Source organism: Coloeus monedula (assembly GCF_965178545.1).
Source record: "Coloeus monedula genome assembly, chromosome: 17".
Lineage (NCBI taxonomy): Eukaryota > Metazoa > Chordata > Aves > Passeriformes > Corvidae > Coloeus > Coloeus monedula.
In genome coordinates, this window is record NC_138797.1 from 7053473 (window position 1) to 7073397 (window position 19925).

General features: G+C 57.8%; 1 protein-coding gene across 1 annotated transcript; it reads right to left on the reverse strand.

The window, feature by feature from the left end:
• Positions 1-868: 868 nt before the first annotated feature.
• Positions 869-16267, reverse strand: DNMT3B (DNA methyltransferase 3 beta; the record flags this gene model as incomplete). The annotated part of the gene is given in 19 exon segments (XM_082292981.1): positions 869-1010; positions 2183-2268; positions 2882-3066; positions 3069-3333; positions 3489-3634; positions 4189-4273; positions 4515-4698; positions 5079-5191; positions 5474-5553; positions 5883-5927; positions 6329-6457; positions 6839-6980; positions 7685-7792; positions 8531-8689; positions 9817-10005; positions 10493-10648; positions 11670-11770; positions 12483-12609; positions 16163-16267. Coding segments are annotated over 19 exon segments (2547 nt in total).
• Positions 16268-19925: the final 3658 nt, after the last annotated feature.

Below are 19925 nucleotides of genomic sequence, written 5' to 3' on the forward strand. Positions count from 1 at the left end.
CCACATTCGTTTGGGAAATGGATGCTCCAAGAACATTTTCCTTTACAGACCCTGGAGCCCAAATCCTCCCTGCTCCAGTTGCTGTGTAAGCTTTCAAACCATTCAGCAGGATTTTAAAATGTAAGGAAAGGTTTTAGATGCTTTAAAAAGTAGTGAATATTTGTAAACTACAACCAAACATATAAAACAATATTTCTTTAGTTCTAGCTAGAAAAGTAATTCTATCACCTCACAGTTCAGTTTCAGCTACATTCAGGTCTAGGAATCTCCACATTCTTATGTAATGCCTTAAAGCAGCAGTAGACATTAAAACAACAAAATTAAATTTTATCCCAAAAAAAAAAAAAACAAACCAAAAAAGATTTGGTTTCTGTATGATCCTGTGTTCAGTGTGTAACCTGAGCAGGGTCCCTTACACCTGCTGCTACGGTTTGGGGGTTTTTGGCAGTTACTTCAAGAGGTTTTGTTTGTTTAGGAAAAGCATTAATTCACTGTAGTTCAGGTTTGCCTGCAGCTCTCCGGCAGCTGCCCACACACTGGCTGCTCAGCAAGTGGTGACTTCCCAGCTCCAGGCTAAACCAGAACAGTTAATGCTCTGGAGGAGACTCCCCGCCTCATCAGTGATGCATAGAGCTTCGTGTGTTGCGTAATTAAAGCTTTGTCCATCATTTCCTACGTATCACTGTTAGTCCCTTTAAAGAAGTTACCCTTCCAGGTTCTTTGGTTACAGACATTCCAGGCTGCCGTCCCGCGGCACATGGCCGGGGAGGGAGGGGGCCATGGCAGTCCGGTGGCCGTGCCCGTCCCTCTCCCGCCACAGCAGCGGTGCTGTGCATCTTTACCAGAGAGACGAGGGATGCTCCGTTTGCTATTCACAGGCAAAGTAATCCTTGAGTGGGGAGAAGAGGTGCCGGATGACAGGGACGCTCCACGATCCCCCCAGCAGCTTCTGGCGAGCCCCGCGGCTCATGTTGGAGACATCCGTGTAGGGGAGGGGGAAGCCAAAGATCCTGCAGAGCAGAGGCAGGAGAGGATGGGTGAGGCAGAGCAGGAGCAGGAACCCCTTTCCCTGGGCAGCACCGCTCCCAGGCTACTCAAAGACAATGAGCATCCCGGATGGAAGGGGATTCAGCTCTCCAGCACGATTGGAGCCCCACACAACCTGAGCAGTGTCACTGTTCTGGATGGGGCCAGGCTGTGCCTGCCCACCATCCCCAGTGTCCCCCACCCAGTAGGATTTCCTGGCAAGGCTCCTGAAGGAGCCCTGTGCCTGGGCATCCCACCTGCCTCTGCTCAGCAGCACCTCGGCAAGCATCGCCCAGGGCTACTCCATGGAGATAGGACTGAGTAGCTCTAGGTAGCTCTGAGTCATGGGCTGGGCGCTTCCCTTACAATCAGATGAAAGTCCAAGAGCCCTGTTTCACATGACAAAGGCTTGAAATTGTTATTTTACTTTCAAATGCCTTTAGCTCAGTGTTAACTCCAACAAATACTGGCAATTTAAATATAAGCAAGCAAAAATATTTAACCCCAGTCTTGTGTTTACTGGCCAGAAGGTGCAAAAACTTCAGGTTTTGTCACACGTACTTGGTGTGCAGGACTGCTTGTAATTGGATTTATCTACTCCCAGTCCTTATGCTGTGTTTTGCCATGAATTCAGGCTGCTACGGGGTGTGAAGTTTGAAGCAGGGTGCACTCATGCTTTGCAACAGCAGCTGCTGGCTGTACTGCGAGCTCCCCCACACCAGCACAGCCACAGTGTCTACTCAGTTCCCCTCCAGAAACCCACAACCATGCACTGACCAGGGCACAGGACTGCCATATGGCACCCCCACATCAGCCTGGGCCTTACCCCAAAGCCAGTCCACATGTGCACCCCCAGCCAGAGCCACCACACAGCATCCTGAGCAAGCCCCATCACTCCTCCCTCCAAAAACTTCAGGGCCAGGGCAGGGGATGCTGCTACACTTCTCCCCCGCAGTCTCATCATTGCTCATTAGTAAGTGCATTAATTATCATGTGCACATCACTGCAGGGAAGCTGCCCCTTGCGGGAGCTGCAGCTTCTCACTCCCAGGAGCTGGGCTTAGAGCCAGGGAGACAAAAAAAAACATGAACAAGCACTACAAAACAAACCAAAACTACCGTGAGAGATCCAAGAGGACAGCAGACTGATTGATTACCTGTCCATCCCAGGGAGGTTGCCCCAGAAGTAACGAGCTCGGTGGGCAGCTGATATCTTGATCGCGTCAATCATAACTGGGTTACACTGGGGGCCAAAAAGAGGGGAAATAAAAGTATGGGGAAATGTTGGCTTGGTTCTCTCCTGCATGGTCAGTCCTTCACACTGCCCTGCAGGGACCTAAAGTCTTCAGAAAATCCTCGAAAAAATGTAGCCTCCACAAACCCTGTTTCATACCAGGGCACTGCTACATGAGCTCCCAGGTCATGGCCATGACCCTCATGGGGTGCTCAGCGCTGGTTCCCCTGGACCAGGATCAGGACTGTCAGCCTTCAATGGTGATTTTACACCAGTGGTCCCTGCTGACTCACAACCCATCCTGGCTACCACAGAGTTAAAACCCCTTCCCAGTCCCTGACTCCCCTCTCCCTAGAAATAACAGGCATTGCTGGGAACAGATGCTTTCTGCAAGGCAGCAAAACCCCTCCCCCAGAGGACTAGTGCTTGGGTTTGACCTGATGAAAGCCAGAGGGAAGGATCCAGAGCCAAGACTAAACTTGATTCCTTGGCATGTGCACCAGGCAGGGGGTTTTCCAGCATCAGGAAACCATAGCCAGACCCTCACACTCAGCACACCCTGCACAGCCCAGCAAGTGTCACCTGCTCTAACGCCTTTCCCACAGCTGTCAGCAATCCCTACCTCTAGAAACCGGGAAATGTCCCTCTTGTCATTGATCCTCATGGCCACCACATTCTCAAACATCCAGAAGAAGGGCCGCTCCTCACCCGCCTTGGGACGAGCGTAGTTGAGCAGGTGGTAGAACTCAAAGAACAGCCTCCCGGTTCCTTCTGCAAGGAAAAAGCCAAGCAGCAGGTTGGGACCAGCTGGGGCACGGGGTGTGGGGCTGGGGGTCCTGGCTGCCCTCCCCACCAAGATGGGTATGGAGACAGCCCATCACCAATACAGCCTGGGGCTGAACCACTTCCCGGGGCTCTAAGGTGGCTCCACGACCCAGGAACATCCCAAGGTATGCAGCCTGCCAGAGGCAAAGCAGCCTTACCAAACAGCGCCTTCCTGGCTGGATTGACAAGGGAGACATCGTCACAGGGGCTTCCACCAATCACTAGGTCAAAAGGACCCCACTCCTCAATCTACAAAGAGAAAATCCAGACCATTAGGAGATGTCACAGAAGCAGGTCTCTCCTCCCCAGTGGGGCAGGGGACAAGCTTGTCCCAGAGCTGGTGGGATGAGACCCATGCCCCCATGGTGCCATGTCCTTCAGGCTCCCACAGAAGCAGAGCTCACATTTCTCTTGGTTATGTTCCTGACATCGTGCACGTAGGTGATGTTGCCCTCAGGCCGCACGGTGCCTGCGGCCATGGGGTTCTCACAGATCTCTGAGGCAATGTACTTCTCCACTTGGATGCCCAAGTCCTTCAGGACCGTGTACCCTGCCAATGGACAGAGGTCTGAGGTCGCACTGCTCTCTTTAGCCTCCAAGTCTCCTTCGTCAGCACCGCTCGATGTGGCTGCTCCTGGATGTCCTATGTGGGCGTAGTCAAACAGCACTTCAAGGTGAGTAAACTTTTATTTGACCCATTCCTCCAGGCAGGTTTGCTCCCAGAAAGCAGAATGCCAGAGCTGAGTGAACTGAGCCAAACCAGTTGCCCTCAGGCACTTCAGAGTATAGGTTACTGGTGTCCCCACAGCTCTGGCTTCTCAGGGGAACCAGCCACCCGAGATCACACTTGGCACAGCAGGAACACCTCTGTCAGCAAAAACTCCCATGCTCTCCCCTCCACCCTTCACTCCATCCTTCCCTCCTCCACCACTCTGTCCAGCAGGAAAGGGAGACCCTGCCCTCATTCCCCTTCTGATGGGGATCTCCCTGCTTTCACCCCCTCCTCCCCACCAAGCTTTTAGAGACGGGCTTGTGGCCATGGAATGATTCATCCCCAATGCCCAGTGCTAGGAGCTGCCCAGCAGTGCTTCCCTACTGCCTCACCTGTTGCCACCCCATCGAACAATGAGAGCACTCGAATTGGTCTCCTCTTTGCTGGAGGAACTGTTGGGTAGATTTTGGGTGCAGCCTGCAATGGAAAGAGCCATGAAGCCCCAGCCCTGGCAGTGCTGCATTGCCCCATAAGGCTCTGAATGCAGCACCTCCACCTTCAGGAGAGCATCTGCAGGACCAAGAGCCTGGCACCCTTGGAAAGGGTGGATGAACAAGACCAAGGCAGAGGGAAGAGGAATTCCAGGTCATCTGCCCTGCCCTCGGTGACCCTCTCCCCCACATCCCAGCACATCAGGCTCCCTGCCCACAGCCCTTACATATTCCTGTCCCTTGTCACTGGTAAAGAAGTCCTGCAGGCGGGCGTTCCAGTCCTGCCGGCGCTGCAGCACGCCGTGGCTCTGCTGGGGCTGGCACATGTAGCAGTTCCAGGGCTCCTGCTCTTTAACTTTGGCCGATGTCCCTCGCCCCACCAGCACCTCCAGACACTCCACACAGAAGCACCTGCCCAAACCACAACAGCTCATGCTCATCACTCCAGCAACCCCTCTGGGTCACCCCAGCTTCTCCTGGAGTTTCCCCTGCCATGCACCAGAACCCCCACCATTTTACAGGATATTTTCCCAGGCAGTACCCTGGTTTTTAGGGCTGCTTACACAAGCTGGAGACCAAGGCATGGGTGAATCCCCTGCCAACCTCCACAGGGCTTATTCAGGTGATACCTGGTTCGGTAAGGACAGGTAGGCTGTGTTGGGATGTGCTGCATGGCAGCCAGCTGGGGAGAAGCACAGCCCCTGCCCAGGCTTATGGAGGACCCTGCTTCCTGCAGCTCCCTGGGAGTGATGCCAGGCCCTCAGCCCCAGAAGCAGAGACATGGGGCTCACCTGCAGCAGCTGGTGTTGCTGCAAAGCAGCAGCTCCTTGCCTGCACAGCAGACAGTGCAGTAGGACTGGTACCCATCTTCGTCATACATGTAGAAGTACTCCAGGAATCTATCCTAGCAAAAGGACATTCAGGAGGAAACAAGGACAGAGGATCAGGAGCCATGCGCAGAGGGTGAAGAGAGAACACAGCTTTGCTCCATTCCCAGCACACGCCAAGATCTTGGAGATGCATATCCTTAGTGTTTCAAGGCGGTGATGACATGCCGAGGGACAGCCCCATGGGGGACACAGCATGGCCATGGCACAGCCACCCCCTGTCCCAGCAGCACTGGCTGCACCCCAGCCCCATCTTCTGGCCCCAGGCTCCTGCTCAGCCCCAGCAGAGCAGCACTTACCCTGCACGTCTGGCAGAGGCCCCCCTTGAACAGTGGGTGGAAGGTGGCTGGGTTCCTCCTCCCGCAGGACAAACAGCTGTCTGTGGGACAGAGAGAGCTGTGCTCACCCAGGGCAGGGACCCCTTACACCCCACCACAGGCTGCAGAGGCTGGAACCTCCCCTTGGAACTGTGTCTGGATAAAGCCTGCCCTCAGAACTGCATCCAAATGGGGCCTGCCCTTGGAACCGCATCTGGATGTGGCTATGGCTCCCCATGGAGGATCCGCAGAGCACCCTGTCCCCCTCAGCACCCTGCACTCACAGCACTTCCCCCTGCTACGTGGTACAGTTGAAAAGGGACCCACGACCCTTGCTGAGCATCCCCAGCACCTCACATCTCTTCCCAGGAGAGACAGGGCCAGTGATTACCTTCCAGCTTCCCGCTGTTGTTCGTAACTTCAGAAACCATTTGCTCTTTATAAAATTGAAAAGAAAAAAAAAAGAAAAATACTTATCATTCCTTTTGTAACAAACTGCACTCTGCTTACAGCTGCCTTATTTCTTGCACTAGAACTGCTACAGCTTTGCTGAGAGATTTTGGTGCAAAACCCACATCCTTTCACTGATGGAGATACTAGAGCTCAGCATAGCAGCACATGGTCATGCTCCAAGCTGAGCTGCTAGTGGGGCCCAGCCCATGTCTTGCAGTTGAGTTTGCTGGTGTCTTGTAAGGCACTAAACCACAAAAGTTTTTGCCTTCAGAAACCAGGCTCATAGTCCCTGGAAAGAGCCAAACCTTTGCCAGAATGGTTTCCCAGTGCTCTCAGGGTGCATGACCCAGGCCAAGCCCCTCCCCAGCTCTCTCTGTTGGTTACCTCGGGTCCGGTCCTCTTCCACACGCTGCTCCTTGCTGTTGTTGCAGGGGTAGGTCTTCAGCCTCTTGGTGGGGGGATATTGTTCAAGGGGCACCACCTCCTCTGTCCCATTCCTCAGCACCCCATTCTCTGCAAGGAAAAGGCAGCTCCCTAAGGACAAGCCTCCAGCCTCAGGACTACCCCAGGGCACCTCCTGCCAAGCCCTGCCAGGTCTCACCCCAGCCACAGCAGGACCCTTCCTGGCCACCCTGTGTCCCTACACATGGCACAAGGCTCAGCCAGGTCTGATTTCCATGGGTCAAGGGCTTGAAGGGTGTTTTGCTCCAGTTTTTTGCAACGCCGCTGTGGGGGTCCCAGTGAGAAGCCCAAGGACCACCTTGGGACTGGACTGGCATGGCCACTGCACAGGGTGAGCGGGCTCAGCTGGGGCCATCCCCCAGTGGCCACTGCCCATGCCAGCCCCCCGCCAGCCCCCCACCAGCCCCCACCCAGCTGATGCCACCACCTCACCTGAGCCTTTGGGTGGCCGCAGTCCCTTGAGCCCCAGGGGTTTGAAACCAGTGATTGCCCAGTCGATCATGGGCTTCAGCTGCTCCTCCAGTGACTCCCTGGGGCCAGTTGTAAACGTCTTCCCTGACCGGCTCCGGGCAACCTGATGAGGATGGACAGCAGGGGACAGGGTGGTCTCTGTCAGAGGAGCAGCCATAGCCTGCCAGGGCCACAGGCCCAGGCTCCCTCCCCATCCAACACACAAAGACACACACACACACACAGGTGTGCGGGGCTTGGTGGCCCCAGGACAGTGGCAGCTGACAGATTCCCACTCTGGGTGTGCCCTTGGCTGCACTCCAGCGCCTCCATCCCTGCAATGAGTCCATCTGTCCTCCACCAGCCTGCCCTAATGGAGCCAGACAGGGACAGCCCAGCCCCAGCTCTTGCCCAGATTCTGCTCCCTGGCAAGTGGCAGGCAGAAAAGGCAGCAGAGGTGCCTGTGGGTCTGCAGCCCCATATGCTGACATGTCCCATATGCTGACATGTTCCATATGCCGATATGCCCTTGGATGGGCATTGGATTCACAAGTGCTCAGCACCATCCCTGACTTTAAAGAGCACCTGGCAGTGACCCAGGACACCTCTGGCTAGCCTGGCACTGCCCTGGGGTTCTGGAGCAGTGAGACCCTGGAGCAGCAGCAGCTACCCCTAAAGCCTCAGGATAAGCAGAGTTTGGCCTCACGGCTGCACTTGGAAATAATCACAGCAGAGAAAGAAGGGTTTTCCCGTATCCCATCCCACTGGCCCCTCCAGCCCAGCTGGTTCAGCTGGCACCTCACCCACCCACCCACCCCTGGTGGTTACCTCCAGGGCGTGGTAAATGGCACGGCGGTAGGACACCAGCTTGTTGAACGTGGAGGAATTGAAATGCTGCCTGAAGGCCATCAATCCCACCAGTTTGTCTGCAGAAACCTGGGAGAGAGCACCAAGATCTCACCAGTGGGACGGCAACGCCCTGCTCAGCCATATCCCCCCGGCACTGTGGCCATGCGAGGAGGCCCAGTGGCAGCTTTGCCAAGATCAGCAGTGTGACAAGGACGGGTGGGTTGCACCCTCTGCCGGCACTGCTGGCGTGACACCAACACGGCACTTCCTCCCTCCTGCCTGCAGCATGGGAGGGGTTGGATATCCTGGTTGGGTATTAGGAAAAGGTTCATGGTTGGGCACTAGAACAGGCTCCCCGGGGCAGTGGTCACGGCACCAGCCTGCCAGATTTCAAGGAGTGTTTGGGTGACACTCCTGGGCATATGGTGGGATTTTAGGGTTGTCCTGTGCAGGGAAGGAGTGTGACTCAATGATCCTTGTGGGTCCCTTCCAGCTCAGGATACTCTGATTCTGTGAGGGTGATGGGGCTCTGAGGGGACATCCCTCCCCAGGCAGGGGGTGACAGGGGAAGCCCTGGAGTGTGGACAAAACCCTGTGAAGTGGCCAGGCAGATGTCCCCATGTCTGGATGCTGTCACCAACCTACAGAAGCCAGTCATTAGTTACAGACACCACAGCCATGAGAACCTGCCAGGGCCTGGCTATGCTGAGCACTGGGAGGGAAGGCCTGAGAGGCTGCAGGAACACATACACACCCCCCACCCAGCCTCAGGAGTGGGGCAGAAATGTGCAAGGGAGGGTGTTTTGGGCTGGGCAGCAGCCTTACCTCGGAGAACTTCCCGTCTCCAAACCACTGCACCCACCGCATGCCCGAGACCGCCTGGCGCTTGGCCGTGGCTCTGTGGGAGACGACAATTGCAGGCCACCAGGAAAAACCTTTGATCTTTCCCCAGACGAGCTCCCCAATTCCAAATTCCTTCCCATCCTGAAAATGAAAGACAGCAGATCAGCCAAAAGTACAAACGACTCTCCATTTTGTCTGGGCAGTGGTGCAGGAGAGCTCTGGAGCACAGGGGACAGCCCTGGTGTGTCTCCACGTGTGTCACACATGTGGACCTTTGTGCAGTGACCTACAAAAGCTGCATGCCCTCCCTCAGACACAGGGCCAACTCCCCTACAGCAGCACTGGATCCCAGCCCTGATCCATGCTGAAGCTTGGTGGGGAGGCCTGTGTGTGCCAGCCCCACACTGAGCCCGTGCCTGGCACACAGCGTGGTGCATGCTCCGTCCTGCACAGCCCTCCTGGCATGGGGCCCCGTGCGTGTCCACTCCTGCCTGCCCTCCCAGGGTCTCTGCAAACAGCGGGAAGCCTCGCACCAAGGTTGTTCACTGGGTGCCCTGAGCAGACGAGGCTCCTCCTTGGAACAGGGCAGGCCCTTCACAGGGCTCACACCTCAGCCTGTGTGGCTGCACCTCAGGGAGAGGATACCCACCCACCCTCCTCTTGTTCCCAGTGGGTAGAGCAGGAAATGGGGCAGAGCAGAAAGAGAAGAAAAAAGAAGAGCCAAGAATATTGGTGTGACCTGTCACAGGCCATGCTGGGTGCTGTGCAGAGCAAGGCACCTCACACAGAGCAAAGTCACCTCTCTGCCTGCAGAGCCCTCCTTCCCAGCTTTGTTCTGCAATTAGGTACTTAATTATGCAGCAAGATGCAATTGCCCAATTCCTGCAAGTCTGGGGCCCTGCCCTGCGGCCCGCAGGCGCCAAATCCCGCTCTGCAGCCCCAGCAGCTTCGGTTCTCTCCAGCATCCCCGACAGAAATGTTTTCTGCACATGCAACTGCCTGTCTCAGCAGGGCACGGCACACGCCACACGCATGCGTGTCTCGGGGGCTCATGTGTGGCACCAGTGGCAGCTTGGCGGTGCTGGCCCCAAAGCATTCAAGCCTGATGAATGAACACAGCCTGGCACCATCACACCCCAAAGCATTCAGGGAAGGGTGGGCAGGAGAAACAGCACTGAGGTTTACAGGTTGTTTTGGGACAAGTCACAGAGATTCATCCTCGCCCCACACCATCCTGGGTGCAGGAACAGAGTTCAGCCCCTCCATACCTGGTATTCCAGCGCTGTGCCCATGTCTCTGCTCTCTGACTCCTCGGCCCCCAGCTCAGCAGAGCTGTTCTGCCCCTCCTGGGAGCTGCTACCAGAGAGTGTGCTGCTGCTCCGGGATGAGTCCTGGGAGTCCTCCTCCGTCAGGTCAATGGTCACCGGTGTGGACATGGCTGAGCGACGCCTGGAGCTCTGCATGGCGGAGGGAGAGGAGTGTGAGTGCAGCAGGGAGAGGGGCAGGGGGAGCAGAGACCTGCCCCGCATCATCCCCCATCCCCGCATCACCCCCAGCCCTGTGCCATCCCCCAGCCCTGCAGTCAGGATAGGAGAGGGGGAGCCAGGGAGTGAGGGCACCACTACAGCAATGAATAGAGAGGAGAGCCCTTAACAGGGGCATCTGCAGGAGAACTGCTCTGCTTTTACTTGCCAGACTCAGAGCAAATGGTGCACCACTGCCCCATCCCATTTTCCTGTCCCAAATCCACCCCAGGGTGCTCAACGCACCCAGTTCATAGCAGGGGCAAGAAACAGCACATAAACGCACCCCCTTCACAGGGGAAGCTGAGGCACAGGGAGGCTGCGCCATCTCTGAAGACACTTGACCAGGGCAGAGCAGCAGTGCAGGTCTCTGCAGCCCCAGGGAAGCCCCCAGGAAGCCCTGGCCCTGCCAGACCCTCACCCGCACGGGAGTTGGCAGGTCCCTGAGAGTCTCCACACTGCGTGGTGGTTCCTTGATCCTCATCTCGTGCCGGGTCCGCCCTGCCTGGAACATGAGGCAGAGGGTGGGCTTCTGCCTGAGGCTGCTCTCCCACCCAACACTGCCCCAGGGTTGCACCTGCTACCAGAACAGAGGGGTGCCATGGCATGGGTGCCCTCCTCACGTGGGGACACGGACAGGCTGTGCCTCATGGGGCCGAGCACCCCGGGCAGTGCCCTGGGGAAGGTAAGAGGAGGCAGATGGATGCTGGAGGCACCTTGTTTGGTGCAACTTTCTGCTCCACAGCATCTCTGCAAGTCTCAGGAGCCCCATTGCTGCAGCCCACTGCACCCAGCATGACAGAGAGAGCAGGATCCATAGCTGGGAGGACTGGGATGCCAGGAGAACCACAGACCCTGGCAGAGCACTTACACACCCTGGATGCTCTCACACTCCCATGGGTGCTCCTTCCCACAGCTGGCCCTGCAGCAGCACCCAGGGCAGCTTTTCCCTGGTGGTCACAGTTACAGCCCAGCCCAGACTTGTTTCCTGCACCCAGCATAACAGAAGTTCAAAATTAAATGAGATTTTGCAGTTAAAAGCCCCCAGACTAAACATAGTGGGAAAGATGAATTTTCACCCACTGGATTTATGGCTCTTCCTTTTGGAAGCTGCCTCATCTCAGGCAGATCTCCAACCTTGGGTTTTATTTCTAAATCAAAACAATAAAGCCAGAAGGCAAAAATGCCTCCAGACCCTGGAGGTTTGTCAACCTAGTCAACAAAAGAGGGTGGGTGAAACTGGGGTCCAGCCCCAGAGCAGCTAAAAGCAGCCCACCCCACGAGTGGGAGGCAGGAGATGCTTCAGTCCATCAATACAGCTAAGACTTCTAAAGAAAATATCAGCATAATAATTATTAGGCTGCTGCAACATGTAATGGGCATTGCTGCATCCCACACCACCCCCTCCTGCTGCTGTGGTATCATCAGAAGCAGGAATTTAAAAATTAAAATTATTACACTGGTGAGTATTGCATCCATCACTGGACTGTTCCTCTGGCACTGAGCGCAAGAGAAGCCCAGAGGGAAAGAAATGAGGATCCTGGCACCGGATGCCCGTCACAGACAGCCCCCAAAAAGCACCCTCGGTGTTCACTTACCTTCTGCGCCGGCGTCAGATTGAGCGGCCAGGCCAGCTCCTCCTTGGAGAGGTCTCCATTGCTGTCCTTCTTCAGGGGAAGCAGCTCCAGGCCCCTGGGATCTGTGCAGGGACAAGACAGAGCAGCCTCAGGCTCTGCTGTGCCCCTGCTTGCCCCAGCCTCCCACTGCTCTCAGCAGCACAATTTGGAGATACCAAAACCTCATCTCGGGGAAACATGGCTGGGAGAAGAGACAAGTGGTGTCTCTTCACCCCATTGTGGCACCACTGGCACTACAGCCCCAGATCACCCACCTGTCCCCAAAACTGGGAGGGAGTAGTAGCAGGCATGGGGACTTTCTTATCAATTCCTTTGTTCCTGAAAGCTCAGAGGCACAAAGAGGCCACCTGCCAGCTATTCAGGGCTTGTCAGCAGGTTATTTAAAGCAGGACCTTGTGAACCCAAGAGGTAGGATTTGGGAGCCCTGACTGGAGAATCCCAGGAGCAGTGACACAGTCCCTCAGGTCAGTGGCACCCCTCAGTCAGTGGCACCCCTCAGGCTGGTGGGTCTCCCCTGGCTTTCCTCACTCCATGGGGGTTAAACTATCATGGGGCAGAGCCAGCATCTCAGTGTGGCACCCATTTCCACAACCATACCATGGCCTGAATGAGCTACTGGATCACAGAAATCCAGTGGGGTCATGGAAGGACTCTGGCCACAGCCACAGGGCTTCATCCCCCAGCAAGGCCCTGGGACAGAGGCTGTGAGACCCCCAACCCTGTGCATCCTTGCACATCCTGGGAGCACTCTGGGCACAGCGTGGTGACCCTCACCTGGAGTGCTGGGCTTCCCATTTGCCTCCAGTACAACGCCAGGTGCATTGTCCCCGTTGATGAGGATCAGCTTTGCCCTACAGTCTGCCTCATCCTGCCCGTGGCTCTTGTCCTTTTTCATGGTCGCCTGTAGAAGCCAGAATGGAAAGGAAATTCAGCTGTGCAAGAAGCCCCAGGGAGGGCAAAGCAGACAGAGTGAGCTCCTCGAGCCAGCCTCAACTTCATGCCCTTAGCAGAGAGGTCTGACTGGAGACTCATCTAAAGGTCCCAGGAGATAAAGGGCACTTGCACATAACCTCCATGCAAATGTAGTCGCCCTAAAGATCAACCATCTCCATCTAACAGAGGTCCCAGATGCACTTATCCTTAGGGAACACCAGGTTTTTCCCCAACATCTGTATGCTGTGGAAGGCTCCTGGCTCGGAGCTGCCAAGCCCCAGCTCACTCTGACAGACCCAGTCTGGAGGGCACTTGCACTTCCCGGCCACCCTGTAGAAACCAGGTGACAGATCACCCCAAGGGACAGCCCACCCCTGCGGCACCAGCCTCCCTGTGTTCCAGCTGCCCAGCATGCCCAGAGGTGGGTGGGCTGTTCCTGCAGCAGTAGGACAGGCAGGCAGCCCGCCATGGGGGGGCAAAGTCCTGGAGCCTGCGTTAAACTGTCCGAGAGGGAGAAAACTCTTCCTGCCCCCCGCTCTTGGCCCCAGCTCCCCCGCCCCAGGGTGAAGGGGCAGAGCAGGGGGCTCTGCCGCAGGACCCCAGCAGCCCCTGCCCTCATGTCCCCCCCACAGAGCTGGGGCTTGCCTTGCCTGCTGCCTTCCCTTGGGTGCCCTCCCTGGATCCTGTTTTCCAAACTGGAAGCTCCCGTCTCTCCCAGAGGCACCCGGACGCCATGAACGACGCTGCCTCATTGCTGGGCTATGAGTCTGTGCTGCAACTTGCCCCTTCGGCAGCACAGTCATTTTAGCAGCACGTAACTCAAGAGCTGAGGAGCTTGCAGGGCTTTGCCCACCTACAGCCCTGTTAGGAAGCCAAAGCAACACCCCCCTCAGCCCCAGAGAGACCCCAGCTCCAGCCCACCGCCCCTTCTGCATCACTCTTGCTCTCCATCGCCTCCAACCACTGCCCTAACAATTGAGATTTCTGCTTTGAAATCATCTGTCAGCACCTCTGGCAAACAAAGACCAGTTGGAGTTTGATGTTTTGGATGCAGAGGGCAGAGTTAAAAACCTGGTAACACTCAAACACAAAGGAAAAGAGGTGTCCAGCACCCACCTCCACAGGCAGAGACCCTGATGCACATCCTGCCTCCCCTCTCGACAAAGGGAGGAGAGGAATGGCACCAGACACTGCATAACCCCCCACAGCTGTGTGTGCAGAAATCCCACTGCTGCAGCACATCTGCTCCCAGACCCGGCAAACAATTCCTGGGAGCTGCCCAGACTCGCTGCCTGCCCCCGGCCCAGGCGGATGGTCCCACATAGCCCCGGCTGCTCCGGGATGCAGCAATCCACCACAGAGCAGCACAGCCAGGCCAGGGTCAGCTCTTCCTGGTCTGCTCCCCCTCCCCAGCCCACAATGCTTCAGAGCAGCAGCAGCCATGACTGACAGTAATGCTGCCACCAAAACCAGCAAAACTCACCAAAAACAGTGAATCTCCCTTGGGAATCCCAACAGGGAGGTGTAAGACATGCTGCTCTCCCAGCATGATGGTGATCTGGCCCAGAGGGCACAAGGAGATGGAGCAGCATGAGGAAGGTAAGATTCAGGGAGGACAGGAGCAGGCAAGGCCACTTCCCAGCCTTCCCAAACATCTGCACCCACAAAATTCCACTGGGACCCTCAGAGGCCCTCTGCATTCGTTCCTTTGTCAGGGACCTGAGTCCAGGAAGTTCAAACTTGCACCTCAAAATCGTTTTTCCTTTCTCAGCCCCAGGACTGCCTCATGTCCAGCACACCAGGCAAGAATGTCCTGCCAGCCCAGCACCAGGGAGGTGCAGGGGTAAGGTGACACAGCAGCCAGGTCTCCCCAGGGACACAGCCAGGACTGAGCACTCAAGCTCAGCTTTGCCACGTGCTTTTATTCCAGTTATAAAGTGGGAAAAAAAGGGTTATCCCTTTGGAAAGAACTGCTCCCTGGCAGAGCACGGACCCGCAGGTCACAGCTCTGCGGGTCTGAGGCGCAGGCCACATGCCTTGCCGTGAGCACAGGCACATCACCTCCCTGCTTGATCCGTGCCCTTCTCCAGCTGCACCGCCCAGGATCTCTCGAGGACATCCCGTCACCATCCTCTGATGGGAAAGGGAACAGCACACCACAGCCTAAACTGCTCGTTAAAAGTCTCTCTTTCCCAAAATCCCACACCTATGCAGCAGGACTGCGATTCCCATCCCTTCTCCTGCTGTTTGCACCAAGTGCTGAAGCCACACGAGCCCATCCTGCTGCCCATTGACCACCCAGGGTCTGCACAGGAGCCACGTCCTCGCGAGCTCACCCCCTCCTGCTCGGGAGGAAGGCTCAGTTCTTTGTCCTTGCCTCCCCTCGCAGAAACACACCAACATGTGCACTCAGGGCATTAAGAAAATAATAAGAAACAGAGCACTGCCCTCACATGTGCTGGCTCACGGGAGACCAGCCCTGCAGTGTTTGCATTGCCCAGCACCCTGCAAACACACCGGGTGCTCCACAGTCATGCGCTCCAGACAAGAACCCATGAGGAGGAAAATAATGCACAATTCCAGCTCCATTGCCGAAAGCTCCCCAGCAGCCCAGCACCAGCAGCAGCCCCGGCACTGCCTGGTGACCAGGACATGCCCTGCAGCCAAATCCCACCGAGGAGACAATGAACCCGCTGACTCCACAGCCCGCCCTCATTTTGCAACACCAGTTTCTTTAAGATTTGCCAAACTGGTTAAAGACCATGCCATAATATTAACTGCTTATAGAGAGTTCTGGTGCCTGCCTGGCCACGCTTGCCAGCCACCCTGGAGCGGGCAGAGCAGGCAGAGTGGGCAGGATGGCTGGGCTCACCTGGCAGAGAGGGCAGGGTGGGCAGGGCTCACCTGGCCTGGCCATGCTCTGGACTGGACCCCTGCCCCTGCTCCCGGGGCTGCTCCTCCAGCCTGGCCCAGGCTGGTTTCAGTTTTCCTTGCGGGGAAAACAGGCCGCCCTGTTATCAGGTGCATGTCCCCAGGAGGTGGGGAGGTTTCGGACTTTGCCTCCAGACAGGGGCATGCATATCAAAAGGCTGGAGAGAAGCTTTACCCACGGCTGGGATGGAGCCATCGCCCAAGCCCTGTTTGAATAACAAAAAGAAATAAAGGACCCTAATGGCCGGGCTGGCTCTGGGCTGTGGTGCACACTAATGGCCTTTAAGTCTCCCCAAACCGAACATTTCCCTCTAATCCTGGGAAGAAAGGAGTTGCTGGGTTGGCAGTTCCGTAAGAAAGGCGCCGATTTCGCAGATGTGCTCGTTGGGAAGGGCAGGGGGCGAAGGGCAGGCTCCCCCTGCCCGCTTCCTGTGCCTGGCCTCTCCGCTCTCCCGCTCCGGCACTTCCCTCCATTTCCCTCGGTTTCCTCCTGCCCCGCTCCGCTCCCCCCGCAGCCCTCGGCGCCCACCCGGGCTCTCCCCGCTGTCTCTCAGCAAAGCTGGGTTAAAGAAAAGAAACAAAACACAAACCGGCCCCTCCTCTCCCAGTGCAGACCAGGCTGGAGACGTCTCCCGGACAGCCACCATCCCCGCCAACCGCTGCTCCAGCTGCTCCGGGCTCTTTACCATGTTCATCCCGGTGGGATCCCGCCGGGCCGAGCCTCCCGGCGTGGGGCAGGGGCTGCCTGCGGGCAGGAGCTGGGGGCTGTGAGCAGGGCTGGAGGCTTTGGGGGCTGTGGCGCACAGGTGAGTCCCGCTCAGCGGTGGCGAGTCTTCTGTCCGGAGTCTTCACCGCTTCATCTTTCCCCTGCACAAGAGGACGTAAAGATGACAATGACACCTCGCTGCCCCCATGGCCCCCTGCCCAGCCCCGTACAGCCCCAGAGGTGGGACTGGGATACCCAGGGCTCAGTTCTCCTCAGTTGATTAAAAATTAGGAAACTGGAAACTGAGGCAGAAAAGCAGAGTCCTGCTCAGGGCAGCACGCTCCAGCCACCCCCTCCTTGCCCTGTCCCGTTCTGAGGGAGGTCGGTGCAGGACCACCGCTCGCCCCAGGACCACCCGCTCGCCCAGGGGTCCCCCCACCGCTCTTTTCCCGGCTTCCCGGGACTTGCGCCCCACGCTGGGGCCACTCCGAAGAGTTCATTCCTCCTTCTCCGATGATCTCCTCTCCCCGGAGGCACCCCCCCGGCTCGGCAGGAGGCGGATGCCAGCAGAGCCCTCCGGTCGATACCTGCTCCGGACACCCCGTCCCTCCGGCCCAGCCCCGGGGAGCCTTCGCGCCCGAGGCGCCGCCGGGAGCCTCTTTTCCTGCCAACAGAGAGGGAAGATGCGCTGTCAGATCCCCGACCGAGAACAGAAAACAAAGGTGTTCGGCCCGGGCAGCAGCGCCACCGTGTCCCCGTACCCCCGGCAGCTCCCCACTGTGCCCCCGGCCTGGAGGCGGCGCTGCCCGGGACGACGGAGCCGGCCAGGGGGACCCCGGCCCCCCCGAGCCACCCCCCGCCCCGCAGCCATCACTCGCCGTATCAGCGAGGGGACCCTCCCGCCGCAGTCGCTGGCTCAGCCCCGGCCCGGCCCCGCGGGTCGCGGGGGGTCCCGCACCGGCGCCGCCGTGACAGTCCCGGGACGCGCCCCCGGGAAACTCCGCAAGTTGCAACGGGACCGGAGGGGTGGGCGGGACCAAGGGGACTTAGGGGACCATGCCTGAGGCTGTGGGAGTACCGATTCCCCCAACACGCCCCAGAGCCGAGCGCCGGCAACAAGTGGCGGCGGGGCCCGCCAGCCCCTGGCCCCTGCCCGAGTCCCCGGGGCGAAGCCACGAGTCCCCGGTTACCGGGCACCGGGGCCGCCAGACCGGCCGGGGCGCTCCCGTCGCCGCGCTCCGGTGCGCCCCGTGCCGCCTTCCCCTCCCGCCTCATTGTCCCCCGCCGCCGCCGCGGACAACAAAGCCGCCCACGAGGATGTGCCACGGCTCCGGCTCGGACCCTCCGGTCCTCCCGGTCCAGCGCTCACCTGCGCCGCGGCGGGACGCGCCGTCCAGCGGGGCCGCGCCGCCGCTCGCCGCTGCCCGCGCCCCGACCGGCCCCCGACAGCCCCGCGCTCCGGTTACATGGCGCTTTAACCCTGCCCGTGCTGGGCAGCCCCTCCTCCTCCTCCTCCTCCTTCGCCGCCCCATGGCGGGGGAGGGGAGCGCGGGGCCTGCACCGCCACCGCACCCGCCAGGCCCCCCAAGACCATCGGGCGCGCAGCCCTCGGGGTCCCGCATTGCCCCAGGGTCCGCATCCCCTGGGGCGCCGCATCCTCCCCCGCCGCGACTCCGCACCCCCCGGTGCCCCAGTGTGCCCCATCCACTGCCCCACATCGCCCGGGACCACCACCTAGCGCCCCACATCCCCCTTGCCTCGGTTCCCCTCATACCCACTCCGGTGCCCTGCATCACCTCCGCGGGGCTCAGCATCCCTCTCCGGGGGCTCCACATTCCTCTGATGTCTCACGCCCTCCCGGGGCTCCCCACCCCCTGGTACCCGCCGGCGTCCCGGTGTCGCCTCCACTGCCCGGCATCCCCCGGGGTTCATCATTTCTCCGGGGCTCGGCCCTCGGAGTCCCACGCAGCTCAATCCCCGAGGCAGAGGAGACTCCCGGGGAACCCCGGGGCCGGCCAGAGCCCTCGCCCACCGAGCCACCACTCTGCCCACCGACTTCCAGCAGCACCATGCCCCAAACAGCCCCATGCAGCACAACCCCACGCAGCGCAGCGTGAGCAGACAAAGCCTCACAAGTTTTACACTCAGTTTTTGTTTGTTCTTTCCCTTTCCCGTCCAGAGGCGAGACACTTGCAGGGCTGCGCCGGGGCCAGGGACACAGCCCGCGCCTCTCCTGCCCCAGACAAAGCATCCGGAGTCCACGTGGGGTATAATCTTCCCTGCTCGCTTGTTATTACTTCTAGATTCAGCAGGAAAGTGTGTAACAGTAAGAAAAGGAATATGATTATCCTGGTGTGATAGAAATGAGCTTTCAAGGTCAGGAGGAAAACTTAGTTAGCCAAAGGGAGTGAAATCTGCAGGACCAGCCCCAGGCCTGTATGGCAGGTTCCCCCAAACCACACCTCCATCCCTGCAGAACACAAGCATGGAAAATGTGGCAGAAAATGTAAAAAATGCTCTGCAAGTGAAAAAGAGGAGCTGAGAAATCTGCTCTGAATAAGGCCTTGGAGACACTGGACATCACCATTCAAATAAACATGCACCACATAAACCTAAAGCCAATTCACAGCTTGGGCGAGTAGATTAAAACAAGCAAATAGATTTTACTGCCATTTGTTTTTCCAGATTTAGGAAAGGGAAATGTTTTTGAGAGCTGTGCTCATGAGAGTTTCCAGGGCACTGTGAGGGTGGAATCAGCCCTTCCAGCATCCACGGGTTCCTCTCCCTTTCTACGGAAACCTTCCTGCTGCTGTTGGCCTCACTGACCTGCCATCAATCTCCTGCCAGCCGAAACGCCCTCTTTCCCTCTCTGCCCCTCAGTTATCATTTAATTCAGGAGAGCAAGGCTGTGCAAACTGCTTGTGGGAAAGGTCTGGTACCAGACAAAGCAGCTCTGGCAGACGGTGAGCCAAAGCCTGATCCTTTTCCTATCTCTGCTACACACACCACAGAGAGATGCTGAGAGTTTATTATTTAACATTCAAGAGAATTTGTATGTCATTTCACAGGAAACAAGGTACTTCTACAAAGGATTTTATATCCAGGCTCCTGCCACCCATTCCAGTTACCCACACCAGGCTCTCAGCAGCTCCTGTTGAGCCTGGGCTGGCAACAACAGCCTCTGTCAAGAGTACCAAAGCAGCTCCCTCACTGCTTCCCACCAGCCCTGTGGTTTTCCAGCACAGACCAGTGATGGGACATGGCTCTGTGGGCAAAGCTCCTGCACTCCATAGCTGGAGCAGCTGCAAGGAGCAGGCAGCATGGCCGGGGCTCATATGAGCAGGAAGGGAGAAATGGGGGGTCCCTCGCCACCCCTGGGCATAGTCAGCATGTCCCCTGCATGCCATGCCACAGACACATCCCTCCCCATGATGGAGGAACTCCCATCAGCAGCAAGGCTGGGCTGCCCAGCTTCTGCAAAAAGTCATTCCAGCAAGAACCATCCTGCCATCTGGCTGTGCTCCTTTGGCTGGCTGGCATCTCAAATTCATGGAGCCAGTGACCGACTAGCTGAAGGAGCCATTTCCAGTCACTATCAGTCAGGACTGGCAACAGCTATTCACATCAGAAGCGACTAATTTTTCACA